Here is a 14620-nt window from a genome sequence, read left to right as displayed (position 1 = left end):
TGTTGCCTTCCATTCCCAAGAGGGAAAGAAGGAATCTCACTGTCCGGACAGAGGGAATGTCTTAATCACTGTCCTCCATTGCCAACATGGAACAGAGGGAATGATAATACAAGGTCCAGATCCCAGTGGAATGGAAGGAATGAGGTCCTCGCTGATTTCCAATATCAATCCAAAAAGAAGGAATGTCATCACGAGCCCCTTCCAATGCTCAGATGAAATAGAAATATAGCTACTTCTGGCCAACCAACACCCCGACCGAACAGAAGGAACGTGGATGTTGTTGACTTCTATTGCCATGATGCCAAGAGGGAATGCCGGCATTAGCAGAAGCAATGAGGAAATGCCAGCATTACCAAAACAAAAAGAGGGAATGATGACATTACCAAGACAGAAAGAAGGAATTCTGCCATTACCAAGAGAGAAAGAGGGAAAGCTAGAATTAGCAAAGAGGAAAAGTCAGTATTACCAAGTTACCAAGACACAAAGAGAGAATACCGACATTACTAAGACAGAAAGAGGGAATGTTGCTATTATCAAGACAGACAGTGGGAATGCTGCCATTACCAAGACAGAAAGGGGTACAGTTGCCTTTACCAAGATAGAAAGGGGTACTGTTGCTGTTACCAAGACAAAAAGAGGGAATGTCACCATTTTCAAGACACAAAGAGGGAATGCTGCCATTACCAAGACAGAAAGAGGGAGTGCTGTCCTTCAATGACCGGACACAATAAAAGGGATGTGATCCATTGGCCAGTAGGAAGGAAAGGATGTTGTCATCGAAGTCTCCCAATCAGCATATGTTTTAAAAACACAGGCATGTTTCTTGGCTGGCTCGACTTTAAAGCCTAGACACAGTTCCTGCAGACTCGTCTTCAGACACGAGAACAGAGAGCTCCAGCTGTGTGGGTGGCGGGAACAGAGGCTCAGGTGCAAATAATGCGTGCGGATACATTAAACCCACCGACTACGACTGCAGTGACAAAGCAAGCGCGGCCTGGGCCCTAATGCAAGCAAGCGCCCCACCCGCACCTCCGCGCGTTTGGCTGTGACAAACAGTTATAACTGAAGTGCAGCGGGCCCCTCAGACCCACAGGTCCCGGTGTCGCTGCACCTGATGCACTTAGGTAGCCACGCCGCTGGCCGTCTGGGTCATGGGGTGAAAGAACAGCTCTGAGGGTCCAGCATGTCAGTAGATGGAAAAGCAGAGGCGTAGATATAACCTTACAATTGTGGTTTGCGCTGCATGGCGCTGCAGCTGGGAGCTGGCAGGGCACAGCCCCGGGAGCAGTGCGCGCTTCTCATGATGCGCTCCCTTGGGCCACCGCTTGCTCTGGGCTGCAGCCACCCTGCCCTCGCCGCCTCCTGACACTGCAGTTCTGGGTGGTCACGCGACTGCCCCGGCGCCCTCCGGTGAGTCCCCGATTGCCTTTTGTTCTCGAGATTAATCCGTGGCATGCCATGAAAGTGGTGAGCCGAGGGGCGCAGGCATCCACGCCGGGCGTCTGCCATCGCCCCCAGGAGGGAGCCAGCAGGCCGGGCACCCCCACTAGATGTTGACATCGCTTGAAGTCTCTGTTTCCAGTGGGCACCGCTCGTGCCATCGCCCGCCGGCTCCAAACAGTCGAGGCCTTGATCCAGATGCGTCATTACGCAGTGAGTACATTGAAACAAGTTGTTTTGCAACGTCAGCTAGCGCCTGGCACCCGTCGCTCGGGACGAGGCACTCTCAGTTTGCACCTTTCCTGGGCATCAAATCCACACCCCGCATTGACACGAGTACATGAGGCGAATTTTGTATGCTTTGTGCTCAATTAAAGCAGAAATGTACCAAGGGGCATCCGTTGTTTTGGGGGTGCAGGCTGGTGACAGCAGGCTGAGAAACTGTAAGCAGGTCCTGGGTCCTCGTTTCTTACCCAGTGCCAAGGTATTTGCTACTTTAGGGTAAGGGTCTCTAGAAATGGCAGCCCAATAAATAATTCTTCCTTCAGCGTTTGCGCCCCCTGCTGGCGGGCACTATAGACAGTTGCCGATTGGGGTGATCAGCCGCCTGTCCGGGGTTTCCCCTGGAAAGCTCTTAAGCAAGAGAGGCGAGTTCTGGGGTAGATTTCGTCTCTTCACCTGGCACAGCTGTCGAAGGGCAGGGAGAGGGCACGGTCCCGGCCCGCCTCCGGAGAGGGCAGCTGGTCGCCCTCCTCGTCTGGCAGCTGCTGGGCGCAGCGGACCGCCAGCTGCCCGTCGCCGCCGTCCGGGCTCTCGTAGATGGTGGGCAGCGTGCTCTGCTGGCACAGCCGCCGGCGCAGCCCCACCAGCAGCGGCTGCGGCATGGACGCCACGTCCACGTTGTTGCCCAGGTCCACCCAGGCCAGGCAGGGGAACCTGGCGGCGTCCTTGACGGCCTCGGTCAGGTCCCGCAGGGTGGCCCGGGTCAGGCGGTTGCCGTTGAGCGCCAACTGTGTGAGCTTGGGCAGGGAGCTGAGGATGGGCAGCAGCAGGCCGAAGGCGTCGTCCGTCAGCTCGGTGAAGCTCAGGTCGATGGTGGCCAGGTTGCCCCCGTGGTGGTGCACGTAGTAGGCCACGCGGTGGGTGTCTCTGACCGTCAGCGGGATGCCCGACAGGTTCATGACGTCACTGCGCACCATCTTCTGCAGGCTGGCCTTCAAGCTGCATGGGGAGGGACAGACACAACGGTTAGTGGGTGAGCTTAATTTGTAAATAAACAGGGGCCGGGGCTCTGGTCACAAGGCCACTCACACTTTCACCACCCATTACCACTGTCAGCGCATCCAATTACTATGAACAAGACAACTACCAACCATCACACTCTTACAAGAGAGACCATTGGACTATTCCAGGGTACTTGGTTCTGAATCAGACACGCAGCGCCACCGTTTGGCATATTGTCAAAAGTCCTGGTGCTGACAATTAAGCACCGGTTGCTGAGCCCTGCAAACCATTGGTTCAAATTAAGTACTGGTTTACCCGGGTTGACAAACCACTCGCATTGTTGAATATATAATGACAAACTGTAATGAGTGATGTCAAAGGTACACAACCCCTTTCCTTTGACTTTCCTTTTTTTTTTTTTTTTAAATATTTTTATTGAAGTTTTTCATCTTTCCCCCCCCCCCCCCCTGAAATATGGACAGGGCACAATAACAGTCAATGCAGCGCAAAATCATATATACATTTGGGAATTATACAAATCATAGATAACAAATGTAATATTAAATCATACATAGTTTTTCCAAAGCAAATCATATATACCAGGAATACATAACTTCTGTACACTATATTCTCCATTTCCTCCCCCCCCACCAGTAAGACCATAATCAATAATCTGGACCTTGTTTCCAACGAACAAGAGGCTCCCATATTTGCAGACCCAACTTCTTACCGTTTCTCCCCCTCCTCGCATAAATAGCTGATTCTATCTTTTGGGTAGATAGTAACTTCCCCAACCATTGATGATATGTAGGCGGGTTAGGATCCAACCATGCCGAAGCGATTAATAGTCTGAGAGTCGCCATTGCTACAAATATAAACTTTTCGTTATCCACGTGCATCTCAAGGCTGACTCCTAATAACATTAGGTCTGATTTTAATTCTATTGTATTTGCTAATACATTCTGTAAAAATTGCTCAATATCATGTTTTATATTATTTAAATGTGGGCAAAATGAGAAAATATGTATTAGGTCCGCCCCCGGACTACCACATCTGAAGCAAGTGGTTCCCGAAATACCCCCCCATTGAGCAATTTTCCCAGGTGTATAATACAGATGAAATAGGGTCTTATAATGTTGAGCCTGAAGTGATGATGAGCACAACAATTTTCTTCCCATCTCTAAAGAATCTGAAAAAATATCACTATGTATATCCAAATCTTCAGACCACCTATTAATCCATTTCTCCATATCATCTTTCTTTAGTATAGTCATCTCCGAATAGAATCTCTTTATGGTGCAATCTGAGCCTATTTCTGTAATATCCAGCATTGTATTTCTTTCAAAGCCCAGAGGCCCTCCTTTCCTATTTATCAAACAGCTCCTTATTTGAAGGTATTTAAAAAAATGTTTTGTATCTAAAGTATATCGAGCCTGTAGCTCAACAAATTGTAAAATACCTTGGGGTCCGTAAATATCTCCAATCTTTCTTATCCCCCGTCTCTCCCAATCTTGGAATACAGCTCCCGAAAAGACCATACTAGGAAGTGAAGGGTTATCTTTAAACCTAGTGTAAAAATTATATTTCCCGATACCTATCCTTTTTGATATTCCCTTCCAAACATTATTCGCTGCCATTAGGGTCTTAAACCGCGTTCTTTTATAATAACTCTCCTCAGTGAATCTCAAAAATATATTTTCCGCATTTTTACCAAGAACTAAACCATAAATTGCAAGTGAACCTACATTGTCCCAGTCGTCTATATCCGCCCCCCCTACCAATCCCAGCAAGTTTTGGAATGCAGCGGCCCAATAATACACTTTTAAATCTGGTAAAGACCAGCCCCCACGCTCCCGCGGTAAAGACATATATCTCAGTGCCCTACGTGTTTTTCCTTTAGCCCAAACAAAGAGATTGATCATTTGTTCACATATTTTAAACCACTTGTTTTCAAATAACAGTGGGATAGCCCTAAATATATATAAAAATTTTGGCAAAATCATCATTTTGATGAGATTGACCCGGCCAACTAAAGATAAGTGTAGATTTTCATATCGGTCCAGGTCCTTCTTTGTTTTACTTATTATTGGAGCAATGTTATTTTCTACTAAATTATTTAAATCAGCTGATATTTTAATTCCAAGATAAGTCCCCGCCTGAACCACACGATTATCATCACACATAGTCACTGAGTTTTTGATAATCTGGGTCTTGGAGGCATTTAGAGCGTACCCGGATATCCTTCCAAAACTACGGGCCTCTTCTTCTATATAGACAGTTGCCTCTGTGGGGTTTGGTGTTATCACCGCCACGTCATCAGCATAAGCCAATATCTTGCATGGGCCTAACAACGTTGGCAGTGGGGTTATCTCTGGACAAAGCTCTAATTTACGGATCAATGGGTCCATATACATAGCGAACAATAATGGGGAGCATGGGCACCCCTGCCGTGTGCCCCTTTTAATTAAGAATTGTCCTGTGGTATCTCCATTAACTCTTAGAGCCGCGGCTGGTTCTTTATATAAAGTTTGTAGTGCTTTATAAACCCACCCCTTATTCCGGCTCTAACCAAAGTGTACCACAAATAGTCCCACGAGACCCGGTCAAACGCTTTTTCAGCGTCAAGCAGCATTACTGCCATCGGGTCTCCTGTGACTTCGGTGGAGTCTAATAGTGTTATTACTTTCCTGGTATGGTGGGTCGTTCCTCTACCAGGAATGAAACCATGTTGGGTATAACAAACTAAAGAGCTTATCACTTCTGCAAATCTCATTGCCAACATTTTTGAATAAATTTTAGTATCATTATTCATTAATGTAATAGGGCGGTAGGAGCCAGGCTCATCATCCGGCTTACCCTTTTTGAGAATCAGGACAATATCTGCACCCCCCCACGACATTGGTATAGACTGTCCAAGTTGTGCGGATTGAATCACTCTAGTTAACTCTTGAGAGAGCACTCCCCAGAAAGTTTTATAAAATTCTAGAGGTATCTGGTCAGGACCAGCTGCCTTACCTGAAGGGAGTTTACCCATGGCTTCCTTAACCTCTTCCATGTCTAGCTGAGTTTCTAATCTATCTGCTTCTTCCTCCGAAACCCTCTCAGCTGGTATATCCTCTAAGTAATCGCTAATCTCTTCACTACTGCAAGGGTGTTGATGATCATAAAGGGTCTGGTAAAATTTCCTAAATACTTCCCTTATCTCTTCAGGGCCAGTTTGTATATTACCGTTTTCGTCTCTAATTTGCTTAACCGTCCCTGCTGCCGCTATCTGCCTAGTGCGCATAGCCAGTACGTGCCCAACTTTTTCATTATATTCATAACACTTCTCCCTACGGATTGTATAGTGTACTGCCGCTTTTTTTGCCAATCCCCCTTCCGCCTCGCATTTAACTTTTACTAGGTCTATCAGATATTGTTCGACCGGCTCCCCTCTAATAAGACAGTTATTAAATTGTTCTTCTGCTTCTGAGACGGCTCTCTCTAACTCTCTTTGCAGTGCCCCTTCCATTTTACGTTTATGAATACTATAACTACATGTTTCTCCACGGACACCTGCCTTGAAAGCATCCCATATGACTCCCACCGATGCAGATCCTTTATTATATTCAAAAAACTCGGTGATCCATTTCGTCATATGTAGTACATAATCCTCTTCTAAGAGAAGTCTTCTTTCAAAAGTCCAAACCCGATTAGGTCTTTTACCTCCTTCTAATTTTAATTCCAAAATTAACGGATTATGATCACTTAAAATTCTTGGCAATCTTTCAATCTTGACCCTTGACATTAGATTGTTAGAAATCATAAAATAGTCGAGCCTAACGCAGACTTGATGTGGTGCAGAGTAGTAAGTATATCCTTTCTGTTGTGATCTAATTGTGCCCCAAACATCATTCAAATTATTGTTACACAGGAGATCAACCAGTGCCTTATAGACTCTTTTCTTACGGCCTTTATAGCATCTATTATAACCAGTTCCTAACCCGTCAGCCCCATTAATATTCAAATCTCCTCCTAAAATAACCTGTGGGGGCCAAGCAGCTAGTTCAGAGTCTAAAAACTGTAATACCTCCGGATCATCCTGCGTGGATCCATATACTGACACCATAGTTGTCCTTTGACTTTCCTAAGGTACAATTGTATGTCTTTCACTGTATGATTGCGATGCTTACCACTGTTTTCTGTAAAGTTAATAAAAAAAAAAAATTAAGCACTGGTTGGTAGTGAGTGGTGACCCTGAGATACCCACTCAAAGCACAGTAGGAAATACCAACAATAATGATGTTGGAGCAACTAAAAAAACTGAGCTAGGCAGTAGGTGCTCTGTGGATGGGCACGAGATGGACAAGTGATGCAGTGGATAAGTAGTGGGTTAGTGCATAGGGCCAGTGTCCAGCATGACACTGCAATGTGCAGAAGAAAAATCAATTGCCTTGATCAAGGTTACTGACTACAAAGCCCCCAATGAGCAATTTACTCCACAATGAAGGCACGCGCCGTGGCCATGCGCAATTTTACTGGCATTTATGTGAGGCGCGCTGATGTTCTAGGGCCTTTTCATCGCGCTATATAAACAAGCATTGGCAAAGGCAACAGGCCTATCCTTGAGGAACAGACTTTTTAAAATGTATATTTTTTTTAAACATGAGGAATGTGCACAAATGTATTCCTATAAAAATAAAAAGAAGTGGCCAAGCAACTCAGTGCAACTGCCCCGGCATTGAAGGGGACTCTTTTTAAAAAGGGTGTGCACATGAGAACCAATGGAATGCCGTCACTCACAGCACAAAAGACAGAAAGGTGCTGAAGCCTGTTGACTCGCTGCCCAATGCTGTAGGCTGTAGTGGGTGGAAGCAAAATGTGAATGACAGTTGAACAGACCAATGGATGAAGTGGCTGACAGAAAGCCCAGGCATGTTTGCCTATATGTGTGCACTTTTATTCGGATTTCTTTTGAAAGAGATATGACCAGCAGGACAGCTAATGCAGTCTCCAAACACAAGATAAAAAATTAAAACAAATATAAAATAAAAAACAAAGTTTCAATCTTAGCTTAAATGAACGAGAAGCTAAGATGTCAGAGTCATGTCACTTTCTGCCGGCAGCGCTACATCTGATGGGACTTCGACAGCCAAAGACTGGCATCTCTCCAAGACTTGGCGAGTGGAGGGTATTACATTAGCCCTTGATAGGCAGTGAGATGACAGCGGGTGAGCAGTGGGTGAGAGCTGGATGGACTGTGGTTGAGTGGTGGGTGGTCAGTGTCTATCATGGAAGAGTGCGCCGCATGGCCAAGACACTAGAAAGAGAGAAGAGGGTTGAGGGCAGGTTCCATCTTCTGTACGGTACTCACAACAGAGCTTCGACTCTGTTTCTGTTCATCATTTTATACAGCCTCTCAGTGCAGAGTACAACCTTCAGAGCAAAGCCTCTTGGTGCACCGTCTCTTTACTTACGGCCTCTAGGCGCTTTTAGTGCACAACCGCCCAGGGAGACAGTCTAAAGCCTCTGGCTGCATAAACCTACTTTAGAGTTACCACTTCTTAGTGAATTAGTCGCTGAACATTTGCAGCCTGACTACAAGTCTGTCGGTGTATTGTGACCTGCGCGTAAACCCCTATTTACGCGCGGGTTGGAATTACCACTTGTTTATTTATTTTTTAAACTTATAAAGCGCAAACAGATACCCAAAAAGGGTTTCCCGGCGCCGAGACACAGCACAGAAAGGTGGTACGGGTTCACTTTGGTTGTTCAAGATTATTGATCTTGCAAGTTATTTAACGCAACCCGGATACATAAAATATCTCAATCTTGCTTAAATTTCGGAAGGTAAAAACAGCCACAATTTTAACGGGGAAACGCATAAGGTATTTGCTAAATCAAGTTTATTTTGGTGTATTAAACATCAAAATCTGCATGTTATTCCCCACAAACTTGTAATACATGTAATACATGACCCTAAAAAAACCGACTCCTGGCAGAGGGATTTGTTAAGTGTGTACAACATCGAGTTTGCTAAATTCCCTAGGTGCGACAGCTCAACCCAAGACGTGGAGCTTGGTAAGTTGTTGGGGGCCATGGGCCTGGTCTGTGCTAATGGAAGAAATGATGCAGATCGACCCGCAAAGCGCACATTTAAAATAGGACAACAAAATTGCCCTATAGATTATGTATTTATCCAGGCATGGAACTTTCACTTAATTAAATACTTTGAAATAGGTAGTGTAGATGGCAGTGACCATTACCCACTACACATAGAATTAGAGGTAAATAGCGCCCCGCAGAGACAAAAAGTTCTGCAAGTAGAGGTCGAATACCCCAAGCGTCTCACAACCAGGATTAGCGAAGAACATATAAAGAAACTGAGTGCACTCCAGCTAATAGTGGGATTAGAAAAGCTACCAGCAGGAGCTGATATAGCCTGGTTTGAGGATATAATAAAGCAATTGGTAGAATGCCCCAGGATTAAAATTAAAGGGGGTAATCAAGGCCCACATTGTAAAGCTAAGGTAAATCCTATTAATAAACCATGGTTTGATGATGATTGTTGAAAACTAAAGGCCATGATTAGACGACAGGAAAGAAGCCTAAGATGTAGTTACAACGAGGTATGGCTATGTGAACTTAAAAAATTAAGGATAAAATATAAAGCAACTATTAAAGATAAAAAGAAATGTTATAAAGATAAATGTTGGATGAATTTACTGGAGGTAATTGAAGATAAAAATGTTAAAGGCTTCTGGAAATTAATACAAGTATGCACGGGGAAAGTTGTAGGGACTTTGCAGTGCTCAGTTGTGGAAGATAAGTGGGTAGTTTATCTAGAAGAAATCTATGGTAAATGGCCAAGAAGGGGGGAAACCGGATTAAATAACTGGCAAGGTGTCAGGGAGGAGGTGAAACAGTATTTCTCCCCAACTTACATTAGAGGTATCATAGCGGGGTTAAACCTAACACGAGCGGCAGGGTCAGATAATCTGCCAGCAGTAGTAATAAAAACGAATTTAGATTGGTGGGCCGAATTTTTCTCAAATATGTTTCAGAGGGTATTAAATACAGGAACTCTGCCAGATAGTTGGAGAGGGGCGATCATTAGGCCAATTCACAAAAAAGGCGACGTGAACTCCCCTAAAAATTACCGCTTAATAAACCTCCTGGACATAGGTGAAAAAGTATTCTCCAAGGTAATCCTGGGCTTACTAAAGGATTGGGCTAACGATAACCAGATAGTACCCCCAGAACAGAGTGGCTTTAAAGAAGGGCACTCAACGGTGGATCACTGCTTTGCTCTCTGGTCCATTGCGCGGAAGTCGATAGAACAGAGGGGCAATTTATTCTGCTGTTTCGTGGACTTCCGCGCAGCATTTGACCTTGTGGACAGAGATAAGCTGTGGGCAACCCTGGTAGAGTATAAAATACAGGATGATCTTTTGGCCCTGATCCAGGCCTTACACTCTGAAAACTGGGCCCAGATAATTTTGGATAAGGAGGGAGGATTGACTGAGAGGATCCAGATCGGAAATGGTTTCAGGCAGGGGTGCGTACTGGCCCCTTTACTCTTTTCCCTGTTCATAGCCGACCTACCTCAGGAACTGAGAGAGGTTAGAGGAGCTAGCCCGAAAATGGGAGGAAACCATGTACCATGCTTACTATATGCGGATGATCTGGTGATTATGGACCAGACGGAGATAGGTCTCCAGAGAAAACTAAATAAGTTCAAAGAATATTGCTTAAATAAAAAATTAGTAGTAAACATGGAAAAGACCAAAATTCTATGTTTCGGGAGAAGTAAAACTAAGTTTCGTTGGTATCTTGGTTCAGATATACTGGAGAGGGTAATAGAATATAGATACCTTGGAATGTGGTTCACGAGGAACTTAAAATGGTACACCCATCTGCAAAGCTTAAAAATGAGGGCAGAGACCTCTGTGAAGGGTTTAAAAAGATTCAATAGTCTTTATAGAGAAATGTCGGACAGGCCGGTTATAAAGGCCTATCTAGCAATGGTCCCTCCTCAATTCCTCTATGGGGTAGAAGTACTCTACTTAAGTGGCAAAACTTGTTGGGATAAAGAAGAGGGTAATATTCTAAAAAGCTTGTTCTCGCTACCAAAATCATCAATGGTACAAGCAGCAAGAATGGAAAGGGGCGACCATTCGGTCCCCCCGAACGTATGGTGGAGTACCACGATCCCCCCGGGAAGCCATCTTGGGCGGGAGGCGAGTCTCGGCTGGTATGCCCGAAGCGGCGTAGCCGAGGCGCGCCTTTTTCCCGCCCTAGAGTGGGCTGGCCTAGACACCGACGCGGCCGGCCACGCCCTCGGAGGCAGGCGGGGGCGGGTTTACGCCCGCCCTGAAGACGGATAAAAGAAGCGGAAGCCAAGAAAGCATCCTCTTGTTCCTGTGCTCTGAAGCTGCACCTCCCCGCTGCACGTGAGCTCGAGACGGAACGAAGAGCCAATTTTGAGCGTTGTAATCTTTCTTTTGTCTTACAGATATCCCGTCTGAGAATGCCCAAGAAAGTCGGAAAGCGGGTCGGTACCGAGCAGATGCTCCGCATGCTCATGAAGGAGATAGCCGATCTGAAGAAAAAGGTGGAGGCTAAGGACGGGGCGGGAGGACCGAAACGGCCTTTGCAGGGAGCAGTCCCCGGTGGAAAAAGCAAGAGGCCCAGAAGGGGAGCACTTGGGGGAGACACCCCGGTTCCCGATACCCCACGTGAGGAGCCAATCCCGGTGCCGAAAGTGGGGAATCCAATTCCTGTGGTGGTCACCCCCGTGAACAGGGAGGATATGCCCCCCGAGTTAGCGGCACAATTGGCAGCGTGGTTGGGAAAAGATAGCGAGGGCGCCACGGCTGACGACGCCCGGGCAGTAATGAGGCAACTGCGGGAATCTAGGGAGGCTGCGAAGGCAACATCTTCTGTTCCCCCACAGGTTCCGGCGGCTGGAAGTACAGCAGGCCCAGGTTCGGTGACAAGCACGGGGTCTACTTCAGGTAAGCGGCCATTGCCGATTGCGGGGGAGGGGTCTGTACCTTCTCGAAGGGAGAAGATTGCCCAGCATGTCCCACTAGAAATTAAGGAATTGATTTGGGCGGATAAGTATGTGAACATGTTTTCATTGCTTACCGACCATTACGAGATAGAGCATGTGAAGAGTCAGAAGGAGCTCATGCAGCCGAGTGTTTGGCGCGCAAAAATGGCCGCCTTTAAGGTTGACGAGAACATTGGTACTTGGGGCAGAGCGTGGGGCATATTTACCTCCATCATGGGCGAGCGCAGGCCCGAGTTGCTGACCGAGTTACCCATTTATCAGTCACGTATTATGGAGTATTTTGTGGCATATGGGGGCAATCAGTGGTTCTGCTATGACAATCTTTTTAGAAAAGCTAAGGAACACAACCCATTGTTGACTTGGGATTGTTACGACTCCGTGTCATGGCAAAAAATGGAGAGTACAGGAATGTTGAAGGTACCATTGGTGGGGAGTAACGGAGGAGAATCTTCCCGCCAAAACTCTGGGACGCCCTTTCGGACGGGTGCAGGTAATGAGTACCACTCGAAACCGAGTGGCAACACAGGGAAAAGGGGGATCTGTTGGAATTTTAACAGAGGGAAATGTACGAGGCCGCAGGGCTCATGCAAATTCAGACATGAGTGTGGGGGGTGTGGGCAGCCATCCCATCCTGAGTCCTTGTGCAGAGCCAAAACGGGTGATAACGGTGGTAAGGGAGGCGCCAAACAGGTCTGATATAGTCCGAGGGGCGCCTTTACCTACCCCGATTGATACCATGGCAATGATTCCTTGGCTCAACGAATACCCGGATCATGCTTCCGCTGGGGTGTTGCGAACCGGGTTCTCATATGGTTTCCGCATCCCAGTGGGGGATTTTCAGGGTGTAGCAAACTGTAAGAATCAACTGTCGGTCTTGCAGCACGCGGCGGTGGTACAGGTAAAGATTGGGAAGGAGGTGACTCGAGGTCGTGTTGCCGGTCCATGCGATTTGCCACCGGTTGTTAACTTTGTTTGTTCCCCTCTAGGGGTGGTCCCCAAGAAGGACCCGGGTGAGTTTCGGCTGATACATAACTTGTCAGCCCCACGTGGTCTTTCCGTGAATGACGCGATAGACCCGGAAGTGTGTTCAGTGCGGTATGCATCTTTCGATGAGGCCGTAGCCATGTTGAATCGCCTGGGGCCCGGGGCGCTGATGGCGAAATCAGACATCGAGTCAGCGTTCCGGTTGCTCCCGGTACACCCAGACGATCAGCGTCTTCTTGGTTTCATTTTTCAGGGTCGCTATTACATGGATAGATGTATGCCAATGGGGTGCTCGATTTCATGTGCCTATTTCGAGAAGTTCAGTTGTTTTCTGCAGTGGGTATTCACAAGGAAGACAGGTTTTCAACATGTTATGCACTATCTCGATGACTTTCTGTTTTTGGGGGCAGCCGGGGATCCTGAGTGTGGACAGGCTTTACAGGAATTTTGTGTCTTAATGAATCGATTTGGTGTGCCATTGGCGCCAGGTAAGACTGTGGGGCCCTCGACCTTGATCGAGTTTCTGGGGATCGAGCTCGACTCGGTAGAAGGTTGTTTTCGATTACCCAAGGAAAAGGTGTTGACATTTAGGTTATCCCTTGAGACATGTATTCGTGCAACAAAAGTAAAGTAAGTAAAGTATGATTGTGTTGAGAGGGGGTGGCGGGTATCTCAGCCATATGGAAAGGGGCGACCATTCGGTCCCCCCGAACGTATGGTGGAGTACCACGATCCCCCGGGAAGCCATCTTGGGCGGGAGGCGAGTCTCGGCTGGTATGCCCGAAGCGGCGTAGCCGAGGCGCGCCTTTTTCCCGCCCTAGAGTGGGCTGGCCTAGACACCGACGCGGCCGGCCACGCCCTCGGAGGCAGGCGGGGGCGGGTTTACGCCCGCCCTGAAGACGGATAAAAGAAGCGGAAGCCAAGAAAGCATCCTCTTGTTCCTGTGCTCTGAAGCTGCACCTCCCCGCTGCACGTGAGCTCGAGACGGAACGAAGAGCCAATTTTGACCCACCCACCAGCCCCTGAGGACAGCGATTCGTTGTGAATACAGTTGACATAGTTTCTTTTTTGTTTTCTCTGTTTTCTTACAGGTTGTGATGATTGTCGTGAAATTCTTAAGATGCAATAAAGATTGGTTATTTTCAGTATGTTTTGCAAATAAAGTAATTTGGAACAAGGATTGATCAGTATTTACGATTGGTAATAAGTGATGTTTGCTTTGTAATCTTGGTAACTTAGGTAGAACTGTCGTATTTATTTTGGTCGGGCGATAAGGTCATGATCGGTGAGCAGTAATTCGAAGATCCCTAGGAGGGGGCGTCACCCATTACGGATGGGAGCGCTCGGGGGAGGTGGCCAATTGGCCCCTCAACGGGGAGGCGGTCCTGTCTAAGGAGAGGCCGCCGGAAGGAAAGGAAAGGTGGTCAAGGCCCCTTCCTGGATAGGAGGGGCTACGGCCCCTCCTGGGGAATTTCCCGGGGCCAGGACATCTGCGACGGTAGATGGGTAAGTTGTGTGGGGTGCGGGAGGGGGTTTACGCTACCTTTTAGACACCCCACACGAGTCCTCGAACGACCGTTAAATGGCGTCGAGTTTATTGGGGCCCCCGTCAAGTACAAAGGGAAATTGGTAGATGCACTTGAGGTACGCCTCTGTGCGGTCGCTCCTCTCACAAGTGAGGGGGTATTTCTGGTTTAGGGATCTGACACCGGTTACGACCTTGCCGTTGGCCCTTAACGTTAGGATGTACAATTTCAAGTCAAATGTTTTGTAGGATGTTAGTTCGGCTAGGAGAACCTTTGTATTAGAGATCTGTTAAGGTTAGCCAAACATCGTAATGTGGAAATGAAATTGTACATAATATGAAACTGTTATTTTAATGTTTTATTTTTTGTTTCATATTTTAATAAATACGGC

General features: G+C 47.0%; 1 protein-coding gene across 1 annotated transcript in view; it reads right to left on the bottom strand.

Annotated features, from left to right (window-relative positions):
• Positions 1 to 2103: 2103 nt before the first annotated feature.
• Positions 2104 to 14620, bottom strand: part of LRRC75B (leucine rich repeat containing 75B) — a 156575-nt gene continuing 144058 nt past the window's right edge. Inside the window, exon 4 of the mRNA XM_086942793.1 lies at positions 2104 to 2661. Coding sequence (XP_086798919.1) covers positions 2115 to 2661 — 547 coding nt within the window. The 3' untranslated portion in view covers positions 2104 to 2114. The remainder of the gene's footprint in view (positions 2662 to 14620) is intronic.

This window comes from Lissotriton vulgaris, chromosome 11 (assembly GCF_964263255.1).
Source record: "Lissotriton vulgaris chromosome 11, aLisVul1.2, whole genome shotgun sequence".
Taxonomy (NCBI): domain Eukaryota; kingdom Metazoa; phylum Chordata; class Amphibia; order Caudata; family Salamandridae; genus Lissotriton; species Lissotriton vulgaris.
This window is presented reverse-complemented; position numbering and strand designations above follow the sequence as displayed.